This window comes from Opisthorchis viverrini, assembly GCF_000715545.1.
Source record: "Opisthorchis viverrini unplaced genomic scaffold opera_v5_1, whole genome shotgun sequence".
NCBI lineage: Eukaryota > Metazoa > Platyhelminthes > Trematoda > Opisthorchiida > Opisthorchiidae > Opisthorchis > Opisthorchis viverrini.
In genome coordinates this window covers 9,038,348-9,060,371 of record NW_008751657.1, presented here as the reverse complement: position 1 = coordinate 9,060,371, position 22,024 = coordinate 9,038,348, and the positions used below count along the sequence as shown (strand labels likewise).

At 43.2% G+C, this 22,024-nt stretch overlaps 1 protein-coding gene across 1 annotated transcript; it reads left to right on the top strand.

The window, feature by feature from the left end:
• Nucleotides 1–9,682: 9,682 nt before the first annotated feature.
• T265_00157 (hypothetical protein) lies at nucleotides 9,683–21,642 on the top strand (the record flags this gene model as incomplete). The annotated part of the gene is given in 10 exon segments (XM_009163814.1): nucleotides 9,683–9,759; nucleotides 9,776–9,920; nucleotides 12,448–12,664; nucleotides 13,756–13,935; nucleotides 15,261–15,737; nucleotides 17,109–17,767; nucleotides 19,131–19,219; nucleotides 19,557–19,643; nucleotides 20,764–21,436; nucleotides 21,502–21,642. 10 exon segments carry the CDS (start codon nucleotides 9,683–9,685, stop codon nucleotides 21,640–21,642), a joined length of 2,745 nt encoding a protein of 914 aa, XP_009162078.1.
• Nucleotides 21,643–22,024: the final 382 nt, after the last annotated feature.

Genomic DNA, 22,024 nt, shown 5'->3' with positions numbered 1-22,024 from the left:
TTCTCAGTGTAATAGCACATCTTCCCAGTGAAACACCCGACGTAGATATGTTGTTAACCCAACTTCCGCTTGTACCATTTCGATGGATGTTTGCTGAGAAGTTTACTTGTCAGATGCTGCATCCACATACACCTTTGATTTGTTACTCTGATCGAAGTCGGCATTTCGTGAGTATGGGAAATCTACTACGCACGTGACGTACATAAACCTTTTTCTCATGTAATTTTTTCCCACTAGTTCACTTTCCCACCTTGAGTATTGTCAGTTGTTTATGAAATCTCGAAAATATTACACACACATCAGAGTAACGGAAAGAGAACATATTTTTTAGTTTCATCCTTCGACATGAAGCAATTCGTCAGAGCTGCCAAAATGAGCACTTTGGAAAATTGCAAGATTAATTAGAACGAATTACCAACTAGGTGATTAACCATATAAAAGAAACTCTCTTTGAACTGACGCTCCTTTCGTTTCCCTGAAGGTCGTCAAAGTCAGCTCACCTAAGCGAGTATAAACTTCCTTGTGCTTAATGTAATTATGCACTTAATGTAAGTCTGAGGCTACTAGGGATTAGACAGAGATCTCGTAACTATCCATCTTATCCTTGAGTGACCAGTCTGCCAGCACTAACACCTCCGCCCCTTGTGTAGAAGTAATATGAAAACTGGCTACCGATTTTTGTACGGGCGTATCAATACAAAATTAATACATCCAACAAGTCCAGTCCTCTACCAGTGAAAGGAGAAATGTCTCCGCTGCGAAATTATTTATTAGAAAACACCAACTGAACGGTTACAGAATATTGGACAGGGAAACAAAACTTTCATGTGCATTTTGTTTATAAAAACTGAGTATCCGTCTTCTTCCCGAACGCGTCTTCCTGAGCTTTCCTGGATACTTACTGAATATCACGTAAATGCAAACGAATGCTAAAAAGCAATTTCACAAATTCCGTAATAAATCTCAATTTTCAATAGACTCGAAGCAGATTTGCGAAAATACCACATACTAATCCCATGCCTCATAATAGTACCCACCGTTACACTAGTATGTACGAACGAGTGAACAATGGCTTTGCTATCAAGGTCAAATCCGAGTATAAGACACCCTCCGCAGTTTGACCAGGTGTAAAGTTCGTTTTACTAAGGAAAGTCTAGCTATTTTCTACAGCGATCGAAAGACGCGGATAGTGAAAACTATGGATGGTTAGGGTCCCCGTGGCTTACAAACGACCCAATCATATATTTATTTTCTTGTAAAAAAATTCGGAAAAACGTCTGTGACTCGCTCAAGAACTGGTGAATGTTTATGGATATTAGGTATTTTTTGACAATCCATATCTGCATTTCTGTTCTGTGACTGAAACCGATTCTGCTGTTTGCACTTTACTGCAATTCAGTGATTATTTCTCCCTTGGCCACATCTTATTGTCATAAAGCATGTTCCGTTACATCTGTCTGCAGCATGACACGTGTCTACCGCAAACAGCCTTTTCTCCTCTTCAAACTACATCAAGAGTAGCTACACAAACAGCCCCTGAGAACCCGCCTGAGAACATCAGGTGGAACAAATTAGTTTGCAACTGAGTGTATATTCGCTAATTTCGTGCAATTTGGTTTAAAGTAGAACATAAGGTTGACGGAAACTGGGAACTGTGCCTACCAGATGAGCCCCAAAAGGGCGAAACTGGTCGTGGGTTGTCGATGGATTTTCAGCAACCTTATGAGTAGTACATCACAAAAACCCCAAAACAACTTCAGGTTATTCCAACACACGGTATTCCAAATAAATTTAAACTGACCATCAAGAGTGACAAATAATACTTTGATTTTCCTACGGACGAAAGTTCACGGGATAGCACAGCCTTCCGCTAATTTGAGGAACGCTGCCAACAGTTCACTATGCATTGTGCACAGAACATCTAAACTAACTTTTCCCAAGGGTAACCCTCCGTAACAATACTCTGGTACGGGCTATCGTTAATGAATTTGAAGATTTCTATTCGTTTTATCCCCATTAATCCAATGATTCAAGTTATAAGCTGACACTGAGATGAAACTGTTGCCAAATCTTGAGTAGAATCAATGTGGTTGCTGGTTCATCCCAGATATGACTCATGATGAGGGCTCTCTAGTTAACCCACTTCAGTCGCTTCAAAACAGCACCGGGCAGAACAGGACAATCAAAGCTAACTCTCAAGTCAGGCTAAAATAATAGCAACAGGCCACTTGGAATGTGGTCTCATTGAACATGGCAACCAGCTATGCCATTTACATTTCAAGTGAAACTGTGAGTCGAATGTTGTGGGATGCGGGCAGTTCACTAAATCATTGGCAAAACTTTCAAGATGGCCTGAATGGGACCGTGTCCTACATGAATGAATGAACTTGCTTCACCATGTGCTAACCTTCCATTAACCACTTTGTCATTTATCTGACTGTAGAGATACTATGTAAATTTTCCCATATATGCGACATAATTCAGTGGATTTAGGACTTCGGTTTAGGTTACTTGCTCCATTTCTAGGCATCTTAATTCATACTGGTTTTCTATAGGTGGTCATTTTGTGTGGGCAGCAGAATCGCCTGCAGTATGTTTTTGTCTTCTTGTAATCCAGTCCGCCTGGAAGCTAGGATATCTTTCATTTGAAAAAACCTTGGTTTTTGAAATTGGGAACACGACTCTAATCTTTGCTTTATAAAGGTATGCCTTTTACGCTTGTGAGAAGCGACATCATTTCTAATAGGAAGCTTCGAGGATTTCTTGAGTCACCAAACGGGAATCTTTGTGTCTCAGTGGAATTTCATAGAAAACTCAGCGATAAATTAAGGGTAGTCAGGAATTTCCCATGTTCAGGGCTTCATATCAGAGGTCAAGCAGTATTGATTTCCACACAGTTCAACGTTGTACTTTTGTCTAGAAAACTAAGTATTCCGATCCAACCGCTTTGAGAATTTTATCGAAATTTTCTACGAAAAATACTAGTAGTTCTAGTACGAAAGTGGCGCGTGTGACCAGATAGGTAAGTAATTCTGCCTTCCAGATTCAAGCATGCTTTGGTCAAGTTCCCAAACCTTCCAGCACTGCAGTTTCAGGCTAACTGGCCAATTGTTTTTCACCTGTTTTACTAAGCGGAATGGCTTATGGTAGGGCTTGAAAGCCTAAGGCAATGGGAAAGTAAAATTAGGTCTGATAATCAGACATTATAATCTCGTGCTCCTCTTGTTCCATCTCATAGCCTGCAGGGGAGATCAATAGTAGCGCGGGCCCACTTGCAGACTCGTGTCAAAGTCTCAATTGCCCTAATCTAAGGCAAACCAAATTTCCCTAAATGCAAGGAAAACCCTAAACCCCTGTCCATCTGCCTCTAACCTGTAAATAAGACAAGCGAACAAAACTAAACGGGTTTGACCACTTCTGGTGCGACCTAATTGTATGCTTTGCCAATTAGATCAAGGTACCGGGTGTTTCTGATGCAAATGAGCGCTCATATTGTTACACCGCATATGAATACAGATGAATCAAACATCGATGGCAGTGTGGGCTGCTCTGGTTAGCAGTTTGTAACGAGTCACATCTCGGTCAACTTACTCTTTGAGGACCAAGTTTAGGAGGCAAAGCGATGCATTCAATGGTAGAAATGAGTCTGACGTAACCTGGAGATTCCATATGGTCCTGAAGCATCATATAACACTGTGATGCTACAGTAGCAATCTAGAGACTGCGCAGCAGTCAGAATGGCGGGTGCCATGAAACAGACCTTTGATTGTTTCATCACATTCATACCAACCTGGACATCCCAGTTACATACACAGCCCTCTCCGTGACTGGCTAAGTTCAAGCCGACGTTCGAGTGAAGCGGAACGCACCTTGAAAGGTACCCATTGAGGGCTTGCCTCTCCTAGTTAGTGCTGTAAAAGTTACTCACAGACTCGAGTATATTTCACTGATAACCTTTTTCCATTTACGCCAACAAACCTTGCTTACTGCGAATTAGTTTTTGCACCTGCTCGGACGCCAAAAGTAGTGAGTGAATTACTTTTGTGTACAGATGTCCGGCGATTTGCTGCATTTTCTGAGGTAAGCCACAGATAGACTGATTATTTTACACATCTGCTCACATGTTAAATAAGTCCCACCTCTTCAAGCATGTAAACGGTGGATATTATCCAATAATATAATGACATATTCGGACGGGCGTACTCACTCAAAACGTTAATTTGTGTTTCACTCCCACATCTGTGACCTTTGAGGTCATCTCGATGAGGAGAGGCATATGACTATCCCTAAACCGAACATCTTGTTGTGGCAGTTCGGTCCCAGACTATCAAATTACGCCCCGGTTACCACATGCCAGTATACCTACTAAAATCACGAGCAAAGCACAAAAAGTAGGGACTTCATTAAGTGGAAATTGTGAGACTCCGCTTACAATATATGGGCCTATAGCAACCACGAATTGTCGGGCGCGTGGCTTTGATATTTTCAGTCATTTACGACGCACACACAACTGGATTAACTTCTGAAGTAGCATCGAAACAAACTAACCGTAGTAACAAAAATTATGGAGATGTGAAGAGTTAATGAATACGGGTGGAAAACTCCGAGGGAAGATGTGTTTTTTCTGTCTGTTCTGCGACTTGGAAAGACAAAAAGGGAACCAGATCGTACTGATCCGATTTTTGTCTTGATCTAGGTGAAAGATGCATAAAAACAGTGCACCGGAAAAAAATTGACGGTCCATGGACAGGAAATTTGCAATCATGCGGTATGATAACCCAGCGGTAGAAACCATAATAGTCAAGGATCTTAGAAGACAGATGCTAGAAGAGGAATTTACTGGTAAACAAATGGCATCTTCTGCCTGTCAGATTTACGTGAGTTGCATGGTATGACTCCATGCTATCACTCATCTCCAGCTTACTTCGTCCCCTAATCGATAATGCCCCACTGTCAAAGTAGACGTGAGGAAGTTCTACCTTGTATCTGCCGCATTAGCCTATTCAGTTTGGTTGCATGACTCCGGGGCTCAGCATATGACGATCAGTCTATTGTAGTCCTGTCAGATTTCAGAAATACAGTACTGTGTTGCAAAGAAACAGACAGAAAAATTACTTTCAAGACGTTTTATAGGAAGTCAACGCATTTGGTGGTTGGACCACTCAGTCATGTCACATGCCACTCCAACACTGTTGGCTGTCCCAAATTCATAACGTCATCACCCCATTCTTGAAAATTCCTGATCTGTTGAAGAAGTCGGTAACACATGGAGCTTTGTATTCACTTCTACTTCTGGTGATGTTTGATTTTAACAATACACTCAAATAGAAAATCACGGTGCGAAAATGATTGGATTTCTATATTACCCTCAGAGAACCATATTAAAGAATATTGGTCAGTTTATGGTGGTTACAATGAACTCAGAGATGATCACCAATGAATGCGTGGAGGGAAATGATTGTAATGAGTGGAGACAATGTAGAGTGATACAAATATGAGTGCACATGTAAGACGATTGTTTGAAGAGCCGAGGTGCTTTGTATTATCTCGAAAGTGTGCATTCTGGTGTTTGTGAACCATGGGTTCTTCCTCCCCCTCTCCGGTACAGAGTCTCATAATAAGGGGAATACCATGATCATAAAATGACCCAGCGTGGTTGCGTGATATGCTAACTTGCTGTGCCAAGATATTCATAGCTTCCTGTAAGATGTTTTCGCCACATCTCAATCGTTTGAAATTTCTACACAGTAACCCAACACCTAAAAGAAGCACTATCATCATAAAGACGTAATATGCTACTCATGATAGTTCTGGAAACTCTTCAACAGCCCATAATGTTAACGGAAACTCGGAAACTGTGTTTACCTGGTGAGCCCCAAGGAGGAAAAAACCGGTCGTGGACTGTCAGAGTTTTTTAGTAATAGGCTACATCTAGACAACGTACTGTGGCATAGCGAATATCGTACCGGCTGAGACATGAGGCGGTTTGATGCAGCAAATTCAGTTAATTACTTGGTATGCAGATTAGGGTATGAGCTGAACTTTAGTTCGAACGTATTGGGAAGTTTTTCAAGGTGCACACTCTAGCATGTGAACCGGTGCAGCTTATTCATTTAGGTTATAAACAGCACCCTTCTCGTTCAACTCCAAAGTCCAGCAGTTCCGTTCGTATACCTGGACGTTTATTCTGCCCTCGAGCAACGTCAACGATCTGATTAACTTAGAACTGAGACACCTGTCTGCTGTGTAACACTCTGAATCTCTCAATGCCCTCAACAACTGATCTCTACCGTCAATAACCTAGGACTCGTTCAAAACATAAGCAGTCACGGAACGCGGCAAAGCACGTCTACTTCTTCTCCGGTATTTCACAATCTGCATTTTATTGTCCAGGGACGTGACAAAATCTCACAGAGGGAAGTTGAATCGCTAAGCTAATGTGTGCACAACGGACATAAGTGACAATCTGGTTATGTCGTTTTCCGCCGAAAAGGGATTGGCATTGGGTGGGATATAAAGTTTATTTCCATCATCTGTTTCCCCTGTCACACATCGTGCCGTGAGGCCACTGCAAAGGATGGGATTTTCTTCTCCGGTCTTCGGATGTTTGGGTGATAAAGTTCTTTCGGGTATGGCAATAGGGTAGCTGTGGCGAGGTTTTGTAGTGATGTTGCCGGACAATACAGTGTTTCAACGCCATCTATCCTGCGCAATCAAATGGGGACTAACGTCAGATATGCTTCCATGTTCGCCTAGGTTAGATCGAAATATTCGCCAAAACGACAAGCTAATTTTGAGTGATAATCTTCGAGTCAGCATTAGGTTTAAGCACGAAATGATGTGTGTGAAGGAGCTAACAATGGACTTAACAGATGTGGAATGCTTTCATTCAGGAGACTGACAGAAGCAGTGCTGCAAAATCGGCGAATAAGCACATTGAAACAACTGAGAGTTCTATCTGAAATCTTGAAATCTCGAACAATGCCACGTGCATGACATTAAGTAAAATACTGCACACAACGTTGTCTTTGAGGGAATAGAACAAAAGTGATTTGGTCATATTACACCACATGAATCATCAGACTAGTACGGCGGGGTTGAGAAACCGGGGTCAATAAGGCAAGTGGAAAAGGAAGATTATACAGTATAGATGTAATGCACTACTCATAAGGTTGCTGCAAATCCATCGACAGCCCACGACCGGTCTCGCCCTTCTCGGGGCTCATCAGGTAGGCACAGTACCCGAGTTTCCGTCAACCTTATCTTCTGCTTAAAACCAAATTGCGCGAAATTAGCGAAATACACTCACTTGCAAACCAATTCGGTTTTGCGAGAGACTCACCTGGAACACATTGGAATCTCTCGTTTGCGATGTTCCAGGTGAGTCTCTCGCAAAACAAACGAGTGTACTTCGAAGTGTATACAGGCTATGAAGGCTAAAGACAATCCAGCAACTTCTAAGACAGGATCCACTTATTCGAATTGCAACGCTTGCATTATTTACAGCAAGCTTGAATGAAATCCGCCGCATAACGCTATTGTACGTTCAACAATCTTTGTCGATGGGCGCCTAGTGGACTTTAAATTTTCCACCCGCTTTAGCTTCCTCAAAAGGGATGATACCGCGTCTTATGGCCAAGAAGGTAATGTTGTGCATAACTACAAGCTGATCAGCAAACGGTCGCAAAATATACTACACAACAGGTGACATCCAATATCATATTTAGTATATTACTTATTAATTGTATACGACATACTGTACATCGTATGCACTGATAAATCATGATGACCGTAATCCAACTAACTTGTTCATCGGTTCATTCAAGGAGACAGCATGGCGTTGCGGTTGTCTGTGAAAACACCATCCAATCAGCTAAACGCGCTCATTTGCATATTAAATGGATGTTAAGGGAAGACTTCACCGGATTTCTCGCTAAGGCCTACGTAATATGGAAATGACTGTTTTCGTCGATTACGTGAAATTTGGTGTTGAAGTAGAACATAGGTTGACGAGAACTCGGAAAATGACCTAAGTGAAGAACCCCATGATGATAGAAACCCATCCTGGGTTGTCGAAAGCTTTTCAGCAGGCGTATGAATGATGTGTCTTCAGGAAATCTGAGGGGTTATTTTTGCACCCTAACCAAACTGCGTCGAAGTTACATCTTGGTGTCAAACTTTTCTGATATAAAGTGGTTCATGGCACAACCACTAACCCACCGCTACGCACCACCTCGCTCCCCAATAACGCACTGATTATGTCACCTCGATTGGTGATGAAACGTTTGCAATCAAATTGCCCAACTCAGCGAACAAGCCAACGATATGTTCTCCTGTCCGCGTAACACACCTGAGAGCCCCGATATTCAAAGTGCACGGTTGCGGTATTGATCGGCTGGATGGATAACCTGTGGTATCCATCCATATTCCTTCTTTCACGATCGGCGTGAATAGTGGCGAATGGTGAAATCTGTCGGTTGACGGCGCATCCGCCGTCAACAGATGGCCGTGCTCGATTTACACACTTGAACTTTGTGCTCTTTTGCTTTCGTGGTGCATACTGTGCCAGGCTTTGTTGATTGTCCACAAACGCAGCTTCCGTCCAGCTTGGTCTCGTTCTTCATCCGTAGGTGGCAGTTCACCAGTACAGCAACAAATGCAACACGACTGTTACTCAAAATTCCTCGTTTACATCATTGGGTTATTCGCAGCACCACCCGTGCATATCATGAGTTTTAGGGTCCAGGCCGAATACCGCTGATGACATCATGCGGAAAAAGTGTTGTCAGGATTTATTGGCATTGGTTATTGCGGGATTCGTAGAATTCACATTCACAGGAATCTCGTTTGAACAATCGTCCCCACTGTGCCGGCTTAATCATTATGGTGAGCCCGCACCAAAGTGGGGAAACAGTGGACTCGAGTTTCGCTCTTATTAGAGCTCATCATCAGTGCATATCCTTGGCTCCGCCGGGGTTTGAACTCCGTACATGCGAGGCGAGAGTTTTACCACTGTTCCACCACCACTGGCTGGAGGCATCTGAATTTTTACGTCTGTACCGGTGAACGTGTTCACAGTTGAGTGATGTGAGCGGAAAACCCGACGCCTCGAGCGACCACCCAGTAGCATACCTTGGTTGTGTTGATCTTATTGCTATTATTGTTTATCATTATTAAACTAATTGCTATTGCGATCACCATTATCACTGTATCCATAACGGACACGTGCGGTTCACCGCAAAGGTTACCGAGCCATGGGTGAAACCGTCGACGAATCCCACTTTGTCCACCGTTGGACGACCTGGAAAGAATGCACTGCATGGCAGACTGTTCTTTGTCGCGTGTTTTGAGACCTCCCATCTCCCCCCGCCTCAAATTTTGTGGACACACCCATCGGACTTCTTTATTTTGGGTGATGAGGTGTAAACGACAAATGTCAGACATCCGGATGGAAATCGGGCACCTGATTGGTTGGCCAGTTCATTGATGTGACGGGACACAGCAAAAGCTTCAGTCAGAGGGGCGTGTCTCTGTTCCAGGTTGCAGTCACGTATGAAATGGCGAAACGCACAACTGTGCACACACACATTGATGCACCCAGCACATACACGCACGCACACACAGAACACTCATACAAACGCACAGATCGCGCAGACACGCTGCATTCACTTCGAGTCCTGCCATGCAAGATTCTGTGCACCGCCCAATCAGCGTGAAGGAGAACGCTGACATGGCATGGAGGAATCGTTGGCTGTTACGGTCCTTACCGGATCAGGTGCCATGACGGCACCCCTGCTCTGTGCGTGAAAATCAACAGTGGAAAATACTCACATCACATGCACACAGTGTGTTGCTCAAATTTGACTTTGCGACTAAGCCTAGTTCACAAAACCCAAATCCTGATTGTTTTGCATATCAAAGTAAGTTGACGTTAATGATTGTGTAAGTTATATGTGGCACCTGTTAGCATCCATTTTTTAGTTTGCTAAACGATAAAATCTCAGTGTCATGCAACGGAAGTCAGTGGTTTGAATGCGATTAAACGTTGCGATTCTCTAACTACCATATTGGTATAGCTCTATCACCAGTGGTGGCGTTCTGTGGATTGGACGCTTTACAGTGAAACTGTACCAGATTCGCAAATACACCTTGTGATGAATCTGTGAGAACATCATTTTTTACGGTGAATCTATGCTTGCTGATAGGATGAAACTCTGTTGATGATCGAGATTCCGCTATCAAAAGCCCGAACTAAGTGATAAGCCCCGGGTGGCGCTGATGTAAATATACTAAGAAGTTGTAAAAGAACGTGACAAAAGTTCCGTCTAATCGAGGCAGTTTCCATTCGTATATCTCAGTCAGTTTATCCCGGGATTTCTCTAGTTAGCTGCTGACATCTTGGTGAGACGCTGGGTGACACTTTGTTAGGTGCTTTCCAAATGCCACTTTAAAGACCCACTCACACAATTTGGTAAAGAATGACCTCGCGGCTTTGTGCAATTAGTTTGTCACCATGTTTCCCCTTAGATTAGTGGAAGATATTAACACATGGTGCATTGACTGGACTTAACTACTCTATCAACTCAACAGATGTTGACTGGTTGCTCTAGTTCCGAAGGACCGAAAAAGTGGAACTTTAGACAGAGTTATGATGCTTATCCATGCCTATGGCGCCAGAGTGACTCCAGCCTTTCTACCAGGGACGGAGTATATACTGTGGCAGCTTGACTCATGTTGCTCAATGAATTAAACTTATGACCTTGACACGCAGAAGATATACGAAATTTTTCAGTAGTTGACCACCGGCTCCGGAGGGACTTCCATTGGGGCACGCTGGCACCAACCAAATGGTGTCAGATCCATCGATTGGCTTCAGGTGGCAATGGATGTGCTAATAACAGTACATAGATTAAGCTTCTTAGTCCACGCACGACAAACCCGTCTACCTTGAACAGCTTATTTCACCCAGCCATGTGCTAAGAGGGAACAGCCAAAGTGTGGACAAGTGAGTGGACAACTTCCGACAGCTTAGAAACGTGCCGAAGTGTGGACACCTCAGTTGCGTTTGGTAGTTGTTTTTCGAGGGGAAGTCGGTCCGTTTGCCGAAAGCGAATCTCAGCGAGCAGATCAGTATTGGCCGAATGAACGACCAAAGCAACCTGTCCGGATGGGGATCCCCAGACGCGATTCACCAAACGGCCAACGAGACAGAGAAGCATGGTTCCTTCATATCTCATGTTTTCCTGCGTCAAGTCTAGCGCCGTCAGCTCACAGGTATCTTAAATCCGACCTTTTCAGGTCATTAAGACAATATAATCCAGATAAACTCATCGTTCTTAACGTATTGCCGTTACTTTCCCGTCCGTTCGCTTTCGATAATCAGTTGACGCAATAAAAAAAGGGAGCCGATTAGACTCGGGTTTCAAACCCGGTAGAGTTCATTAAAAGTACATATATTTGACCATGACATCAAATTCGACATACCTTTTGGGGCGAGCGGGGCACCATTACTCCACCAGTGTATGTTGGAGGCACCAGAATCATCACGTCAGTACAGGCAAACGTGCTCAACCTTAAGCGATGTGATTAGTTTGCCCAACTCCTTTAACGACAACCCGATATTCATTTTGCTTGTATCGATCATTTGATCAGTATTTCCGGACTTCCCAGCCAGGTGATTCTGGCTTGAGCAGACTATTTTGTCTGAACAGTGAAAACACCTTGGCCTAGCATATAAGAAATCCCTTGTTCAAATCCCGGTCAAACCGAGGAAATGAGCTCCAATAAGGGTTGAGCTCGAGTCCAGTGGTTCAACCGGTTGTGGTGGAACAACCAAAATAGTTACGGCAGAAAAAGGAAAGGATGATATGAATAGACTTTTCAAAGTTGAGCCGTAGGGGACTGATAGAAAAATCCCCTCAAATTCTCAGAAGATCCGTTCTGTTGATGAGACTGTTTCCCATTTCCGTCAGCTCTCGAATGAATTCAGAAGATCCAACGGTCGCTGAGATTGTACCTGGAACCGCTGCATCACAGTTGCAGCTTTTTCTCCAATCAAGTGCCAGTAACCATCTTCCGTCACCAGCGTTTGTGTCGACATCCCTTCCAAGACAACCTTTAGAGCAACGTTTGCAAACAACTTTCAACACGAACACGACCTTGCCTGCCTATAGTCAATGGCTGCACACGCTTTTAAGGTTTCCTACGGTAGTCAACCAAAGGATGCAGAGTCACTCAAACCATCCGACTATTTATGATCAAAGTGAAAATACAAGGTCGTCAGGCTCGATTGAGCAGTTGCAGTCGCTATCGCACCGATGTGATGGAAGTCAAACAGAACAGACACCACAAACTGCTGCAGAGGAAAAATGGGGTGGCTCATTTTTAGACCCTTCAGTATTTGCGCATTGGCTCAAATCACATCACAAGCCACAACGGACCATTCAGCAGGCTTGCCAAGAAGCATCTGAAATGATTAACCCTATAGAAACTAAAGCCCCTGCACTTTCCTTCATGAAAAGCGTGTCAAGAGCAGGTGCACCGTCATCCAAGACACATCCAACAAAACCAACAAGTTTGGGATCCGTGACAGTTCACAACGCGTCTTTGGGTGATAAACCTCAGATCACTCCTAGCAATGAATACAGAGCAATTATCTTTGAAGGTAAGTGAACTTATTCTAACAGATCTTCTTGTATGTAAACCTGATGACGGTTCATATTGGTTACGGTCACCCAAATCAACTTTCCTACAATTGGTAAGGAAATAGTAAATTAAATAAGCAGATAAACAACGGCATACATTCCTGCGAACTTCATAGCAGTAGTTATGTCAATTTTCGCGAAGAAGAGCTTTCTCGAACCTATTTTGGAACGTGTTTCGGTGGATCGAAGTAGTCAGTTGCGATATATCAGTGTATTTTAAGTAGCTTGTTACTTGATGACTCCAGCATGAAAAGGACGGTAATTGAGGAGTAGTCATTAGATCATTTATAGTTATTCTGGACCGATACAAATCGATGCATGGATTAAACTAGCTATACTACTTTAGTAGTGTACTTCGGTTGCGCGTATGAACTTTGGGGTTGAATATGAGGCAGTCATCGATTTGATGGGTGCCACATCAGGAAAAGTAGTGATTGTAGAGATTACGTCAGCCTATTCAATGCGCCTTATAGACAAGGACTTCTACTCACCACACAACTATTTATTCGTATATTTTAGCACAAAGATTTGACAATACTTTTTCACCACTAGCTGGTTATTTAAATGTCTCTTCCAACACAGCAATTGGTGAGGCTCCTGACTTATTTCTCAGGGCTTATCAGCTCAACACGTGTTCAAGTATCAAGTGATTTGTAAGTGTTTTGATCGGAAAATATGCCAGGATGAGAAGTAAGACGAAGCACTCACTCATTTCTCTGATTCAGAAGAGAAACACAACACAAGCCAACAAACTTATGGCGAGTTTTTTCAGTTTTGATACTTTATTTCGCAGCACGATTCGCACTCAACAGGTGAAGTGAATCTAAAAACTTCCCTTCATCAATATGACACCCCTCGAGGGTGCAGAGGTGTACGGCGTTCGATTTCGTTTTTTTCTACGCAAACAAGGATGGTCAAATAACTTTGGTGCAGGGTATTTTTGTTATCAAAGAGTTTGTTTATCCGAGTGCCAGTCACATTTTGAGGAAAGATACTTCCCAATTTACCCAACATACTCGTTCACTCGCTTAAGCAATACCTTCCTTTTCAGGTCAAGGCAGAGTAAACCAACTGGGTGGGATGTTTATCAACGGTCGACCACTGCCTTATGAGACAAGACTTAAAATTGTACAGTTGGCAAACAGCGGAGTACGGCCATGCGATATTTCACGCCAGCTCAAAGTTTCACATGGATGCGTCAGCAAAATATTACAGCGGTATAACGAAACCGGTAAGTTGCATTCTGATTGAGCTAAATACTTGTCAGTAATCAAGTGATGAGAAGTCTAGCAGCTGTAGAACATATAGCTAAGGTCAACTTTGTCCCGAAATGATTGTTAATAGTTTAATTGCCGAAAATTTTGCGAGATGACGGCTGAGAGGCGGATTCAGATTACAAAAAGGGGATAGGCCGAGTTCATCCGAAAAGAAATCCAAATGTGGGCCCTGTTCTTTCAGATTCGTCACTGCTAATACTACTAACTCGAATAATTTAAGCTATCTTGACAAAGTGAAACAATATCTTACGCCTAAAGAATGATGCAGGATATTTCCAGATTCTGTAGTTTTGATGCTGTTCCACTGCACACACTAATACAATCGAAGTTGCTTTCCGCTTCCACCGAAAGTGCACCCCACTCGTCCGCGTCCTCAGTGGTAAATGTGATACACTTTCGGCTGTCCTAGTTCCACTGTCTCACACAAGCAGGTTTTCTGCGCATCGTCAACTTCACAACTACCACATTCGCTGTCATCGGTGTCAACATGTTAGCTTCAGGTCTATGAGGTTGATACATGCTGCTGAATGCTAAGTGGCGAATATAGCGAAATGGGAGAGTGCGTTCGGCACGTACATGTTGTTTTGGACCGTGTTCGCACGGAACCCAAAACAAGTCAGTGTATGCGCATTTTGTTGGGTATATGTGCATGTGCTCAAATGGTAAGTGTAGAGTTCGTCGTGCTTTTGTGAAAAATGCGAATGAGCACTGTCCTTACTCTTCATTAGTCAGTCGACTAGGCTGTCGGCGTTCACAACTTTGGTCAGATGATGGTTGACCGGTTGGCCGAGCCTCTTAATATAGTTGACGTCAAGGATCTGGTTTCTTTTCGGACTCGGGTTCATGTGTTCAATCTGTATGAAGATTTCCAATGACTGGGGTCTTACAACCGTCCTCAAACACCCCAAACAACGTGAACTGAGAGCATCATGTGCAGTGAACCATGAATCAGAAACGGTCCAGTCAAATAACAGGTGGCAGCTTTATTCAGTGACACAATACTTTCATTGAAACAAGAAATTTAATGACTTCGGCTGTCAGGACACTGATGAACGGGTAGTAAATGATGTCCACTCTGGCTGTGAATAACCTCGGAGCCACCATGGATGGTAAGCGAAGGGAAACAGATCCGCTTCAAACCTTTTCGAAAATTAGCTCAGACCAGCATCGTGAAGCTGTCAGAGCTTTGGTGACTTAGATCTCAAGCGATTGGTTGTTAGTTTATAACCTTCGGCGACGTAACCCCAAAAATGTTCTTTTACCTGAAAATACATTCTAGGCAGTGTGAGTCCTGGAGCTACGGGTGGGGCTCGTAAATCTCGCTCAAACATACAAACAGACAAAATATCCACAACTCGGAGGAATGAGATAGAATGCAATGGACCAAGAAATAGGCCACAATCAACAGAGGACCACCATTCAAGACAGTTGCGTCAGAACACACTTCGAAAATTCTCAAATTCCTCGTCTGCACAATCAGCTAACTCCTTCGAATGGCTTAAAGAAATGTCCAACCGATTCACTTCTGCGAGAGAGGGTCAAATGGAAGTTGATTGCGTGGATACTCCAGGAGATGTTGAAGGGACAGGATGCATACGTTCGATGCAACCTAGTAGTCAGTGTACATCTGGCGCCATAGACTTACGCACCTCCTACTGCTCGAAGTCGCACACATTGGAACAGTTATCGAAAATCACCGAGGAAGACGGGTTCACTGTACATCCCATGGAGTTTCAGGAAAATTCATCACCTCAAGGTAAGCGAGGTTACATAATAAAGTTCTACTGTTAACTATGTGATTCGCCACTGGTTCCGAAGAAGACATCCCTCACCCTCGAAACGAGAACAGGTTCCAGAATTATTTATATTATTTGTACGTGGAAACAAGATCGAAGACAAGAGTCAATTATCATCGGTTTAGATGATACCACATAGGATATGCGATTTTGGAGTTGCCAACAGGTAACTTGTACTGAATCAACTATTGTCATAAACATACCTTTCGGCGCAACCCACCCTTATACAGCTTCGAAATGAGTTATTATACCTACATGGCAGTAGCGGTCGAGTTTGCGTCTCTACTGCTCTGAGCTCTCTTTTGACTCTGTGGTGTATCTTACTAGCCCAGGGAATTTCTCAGAGACGTTTCGCACTGTCGCATTACACCAAAGTGAACAGTCCACTTGTTACTGATATAATGAGAGGTGGGGTTTGTTCAGGGTAGTTTTACTTAGATACGTGGCCTTCTGACGAAGCTAGGAGATGATTACACCTGCAAACATATCTTGCAATACACGTTGCGTTACCTCTCAAGGGTCGTATAACAAACATATTTTGAAACCGAATAGTCAACCTATGTGATGCCCTCGTAGTAATTTGGATGATGAAACACTTGTTCACCAATATCATGAAGTTTGGAATGGCTAGTCAATAAGCCATCCTTTTGTCTAGTCCGATATGTATGGTTATACTCGTCACCGCAAGAACCAAGATCAGGAAAACAGTCAGTTGTCCCAAACCGACTGCATTGAGAGTTGCAATGGTTCTTCACAATTCCGTGCTTAACCTGATTCCATCCTGTTGGAATGTGTCACGCTCATCCGTCTTCCCGTGTACATCTCGTTCAGTGGTCCCACTGGAAATCATCAATTCAGGTCACCGGGCTGACAATGTGAACGATAAAACCACGCCCAAGTGTATTCACGGACCATTTGATTTAACTTGACGAATGAACGTTTTGGAAAGGATTTAGAATTCAGTAAGGTGAACCTGTCAAGAGCCTGTTCGGCCAATAACTCTTGTGTGATCAATTAACGTCTACATAACTGAAAAAAATTTTGTCACAGGTGGTTTCAGTTCAAAGGCCAAAATGCTTAAATAAATAAAATGGAAGTGGAATTCGTGAGGCTTAATTTGACTAAACAACATTAGTATACATGCAGAACAGAGAGAAAGAGAGCGGGAAAGCCAGCCCGTGATCTGGTTGCCAAATGCGCCATACTCATGCACTTGAACGTTGACATTTCTACCACACGCCTCTCTAATTAACCACATCATATCAGGAACATATTGAAAATCTTTATCCCAAGCAACCATTTCACTATCTCCTTCCGTTCGTTTTCCATAGGCATTACAATTGAGGGAACAAATCCGCGGACCATTAGTTCATCGATCGAATGTCAAGGTGCTGGTGATTTCAAACACACTTCACCATTGTCAACCAAATTTGCTTATACAGAAACCTCTCCTTCTGCAAAGCATGACCTTCGGTCAACAAGCGTAACTGGCGCAAATTATGATGTGACAGAGACGCACAATGGGGAGGAAACACGAACTATCAGCTGTTCTAAAATGAAACATAAGAAGTTTTCCAATATAATGGTCCCTTCCCCCAACCCCCATTTTCCAGAATTTTCTCCACAGCACGAAGACGAAGAGTTGGCCATAATCGGGGGTCCTCGTAACCATCAGAACGCAAAGCGTCAATATTACGGCGAAGATGTGATGCAGTGTGAAGCACTAGGAGAAGGTATTAAAGGACATCAGGACTTTCAGTGTCCTGCTTCATTGAATTACTCGGTATCGCGCTTGAAAGGGGATGAGTGCGCTGAACCAAAACAGACCGTCGTGGCGGAAACATCTTCATCAGAACTAGAGGTGGCCATGATAGAGTCACAAGACGAGTATTCACATGAAGAGACCTCTCCAGCAGATTCTAGAGGCATTGATCCCAGCTTGGCCGCATCCGTTGGGAGAAGGAATAGAACCACCTTTTCAGAAAATCAGGTAATTCGTGCATAAGTGCATTGAAGAAAATTCAGGTCATGGTTGTGAATCCCATCATAGCCACCTGCTGACTCGTGCAGACAGTCCGAATACTGGTAAATATCAAATCGGTTGATATGGATATTAAACTGAGGCTTCACACCAACCTTTGATCCTAACCGGTTGCTTATGATAAAGCTGCCTATACCCTCAAAAGCCGGATCATATGGGGCCTCCAGACTGAAATAGAGTGCCTTGCTCTGCATCATGCTCGCCTGACAGATCTCGCACTGTCGAGCAGTGGACTTGCACACCAGTGGATAGTGTGTAAGCTGATAAATGCTTGGATAGGGTTACTCGGCAGACCGCAGACAGTAGTGTGATTAAAATTTATACATTGCAGAAAATTCACTATCTGAAATAGGTTAAACAACCTCGTCGGATCAGTAATTTTACTTTGAAGGATCATTCAGGATGACTTTCATGAAGCAATCCAGATGGAAACCTGACCGAACCGAGTTTCATTTTGCTTATTCACAGACAGGGGCTGTGCACAGTGATTATGCGTACCTCAATCAAAAGAGGGCTGGCGTTACTTTCACAGAACCTTTTGAAACTGGGGAACACTAGTTTGTGTGTATAGTGGGTGCTTGTCAGAGTTGCCATTGCGATATGGAAGACTAAACTACTAAGATGAACATCAGCCACGATAATAGCAGTTTCAGCACCGAATTCGACAAATGCAACGTTTTTTCCACACCACTATACGTCTAGGCGGTCAGCCTTCTACAGCATTGAGGTGCTCTTGCTCACTTCGTAAAACTTTTAACCTGTTATTGAGTAGGATCATGGATACTTTGCTGAGTGACTTGTAATTGCAAGAACAAAAGTTTCTGTCGCGGGGGAATAAGTTATCCGTGCAGAGAACAAAATCAAAGTTAGAGCGCCGCTATCCCACGAATGGGTTAATGAAAAGCCCTGTAAGCTGTGGAAGTTTCGGGGATTCGCTCTCCGGTGTAGCTTTCGTCAAGAAGTGCCCTATTTTTGAACAATCTGCATTTTCTGTTATAGTTCTGAACCGCTATTGAACCGAAAATGCTCACGAGATGTAAAGCATATCTGTTATTTGTAGTGAAGTAGCCGTTGGGTGCCAGCTTGCATATTTGCATCCCACAAACTTCTGTCATAACTGCGCATTGAANTTTTCTGTTATATTTCTGACCCGCTATTGAACCGAAAATGCTCACGAGATGTAAAGCATATCTGTTATTTGTAGTGAAGTAGCCGTTGGGTGCCAGCTTGCATATTTGCATCCCACAAACTTCTGTCATAACTGCGCATTGAACAGCTACCTTTTTCAAACATTTCCAGATCGCTTTTCTAGAGATGGCCTTCCAACGAACACACTATCCAGATCTACAAGTGCGTGAATACCTCGCCGCGCGTACCAATCTGCCAGAATGCAAGATACAGGTAACTAGATAATCTGCGTATCGCATGAGAATGTGTTGCTAAAAATAAGCAGGCACTTTGCAAGGAAAGGTTCACTTTAATGTTTCTTACAATATGAAGGCAATATCTCACTTCTAACCCTGGCGCGTTACACTCAATTCACAGACAACCAAATCAGAAACTCCGACGGGGAATAAAACATAACTCGGGGGGGGGGGGAAGGAAGAGGGACAGGGTTTTTTGAAGGGGATAGTGGAATAAATCTGGTCCGTAAATGATGCAACGAAGGGCACTAGGGGTTACCCTAGTGTCATGGGCATTTGGTTGTCAAACTCAACTTAATTTGTCATGTTTACAGCATTCAGATAACCACCACTGTGAGGCGGTGTCTAAACGGATATTCATTTAGTGGTCTGAATACTCAGATCGTAGCATTTGAGCTGATGTAAGCAAATTTGGATGGCCTAACTGTGTCCGTATATCACAGCTTAATCTTTGAATACGGGCCCGTCACGCCGTGAGCGCACTGTTTTACGTAGCCAGTTTGCCATAATAATTGTTGCTTTTTGGAAGACCTGTTTACCCAAAGCATGCCATGATAAGGCCATTATAATAGTGTCGTTTCACATCCGAATGGTAAAAAGCAAACTGCGGTAAAATCCTATGTAGAAACAAGATGTTCATTGTAATAAAGAAGACTGGCTTCACTCGCTGAGAGAGACCTCTTATTTCTGAAATTTGGGATTTCGTACTCTCTCAACCTGATTCCCATGGGTTGGTATATACTAAGAAGCCCACGCACAGCAGTTACCGTTATCTTTGTGTACAAAATCTTCTCTTAGATAGGTTACTACATGGGAAATGGGCACTTTCCATTTTTAAGAGTGGTTGCTCTTCAAATCACCCCCCAATCTTTCACGACAATGGATGCTGTTGCTTACTGTCAGGTTTACCGACCTTCGTTTGGAAAACCCCTCTTAGATTCACTAAGGCTAGTTCTTTTAAGCTGTTTCTGTTTTACACAAAGCCTTTAAACTGACGTTGGCAAAGATATCTTGATGTGGGAACAGTGAACCAAAAAATGAGAACCCCTGGATTGGATTATAACAACTAAGGAATGTTGTTTCGTGTTTTCAATTGGTAAAATTGTGCTGGCAGACATCGGGTTGCCGCCAAAACTTTAAGCTACCATATTACATCTCCATTGAATATAATAAATCCAGGTCCCAAAGAACTGAACACCACTGCCAAAGAACCCAAAGAAAATTGGTTTCAATCTTCAAAAGCACTTTCGTCTTTCCACAATGGTCATCACTTAAGTTGGGCCGATAATTTCAGTACCACCCACAGGACTAACAGAGTAGTCACTAAGCATCTTTGAGTGTTTATTTTATCCAGTAATAAGAAAACTGGTTTAGAGCGCATGACAATCACCTGATCCTCAATACTTAATGAGTACTAAATCAGTCATTTAGCCAAAATATTTACATATTATTAGTAACTAAAATGTTAGATCACGGGTGAACTTTATGAATGTGTCGCGCATGTGGTATCACCCTTCATAGAATGCTTATACTTTATGTCACTGCGTTAAAGGTGTGGTTCAGCAATCGGCGTGCTCGCTGGCGGAAACAACTGGTTATGGCACAAGAGACTGGGCAGCAGCCGGCAGCTACGGTTGAGTCTCCAAATATAAAACCCACACTGTCGTCCTACAAGAGTCCAGATGCATTTCATACTTGGTCAGGTGATCGCTGGCCTTACTGGATATCTCGTACACCAGAGAAAACTCGACCTACGTTCTCTGTGCATGACCTTCTGCCCACAGGCCTCATACCACTTCCCAGGACTCCCGAACCCTTACCTACCATTTCAACACTCCGCCCAACGCAAGGCAGTACGGACACACAAACCTCACCTTTCGCTCAACACTCCCTATTTTCAAAGCCACGATTCACGGTTCCCTTTGTTGGAATGAATGTGCCCCTTCAACCTTCCCATATCGATTTGGGTCCATTTTCTGCCAACATCACTCATCAGGATCTACAGTTATCTTCTGCGCAGTATTCACACAGAAAATCGGACAATGAAAAACCTTCATTCCTTGAATTTGCAAAAGCAGATAACTCGGTACGGACACCTTTGTTCGACAGAGAAGATAAAAACAACCTCGTCAAAATACAACCAACTCTGTCTTCTACCCAGTGGCTGATGGCACAGGGGTTCTTCACAAGAATGGTAAGTACTTTTTTTGCAAGAGGTTATCCACCGTTTGTTCTCCTGCTTGACCTGCTCCTTTTCAGTACTCAGTGAAATACCGTGAAGACTGCAGAAACCTACCTGACTGGTTTTGGGTTTTTCATCTGTCATCCAATCCACCACGAAAAAATTGTCAGATATCCCACCATAGTGTTTTCACTCCGCTCTGTCCTCCACAGCATTGAACAACTTTAGTCACTCAGAACAGGAAACTTTGGGTCGCTTGCCAAAGTCTATCCGGATGAAGTTTCTTGTTCCTATGTAGAAAGTGTTAACAGAATATTTGTTCCGGTTGCGGTATTCCACTGCAATCATTCAAAAGACCAGCACACCAAACACTTTCAGAATGATGCGGCGAAGGCAAAATTTCATAGACGAAATTACATTGCCTAATTCCACTAACTGACTACATAACTATGCTCTTTCTTCAATATTCTACAATCCCAAGAACAGTATAACTGGTGGTATTTTTCATGAGCTCCCCACTGTTGAATAGGAAATAGCTGTATGGCATTGGTAAAAGAACCAATACCGAGAGATATCACAATCCGGTTCAAACAATTGCTC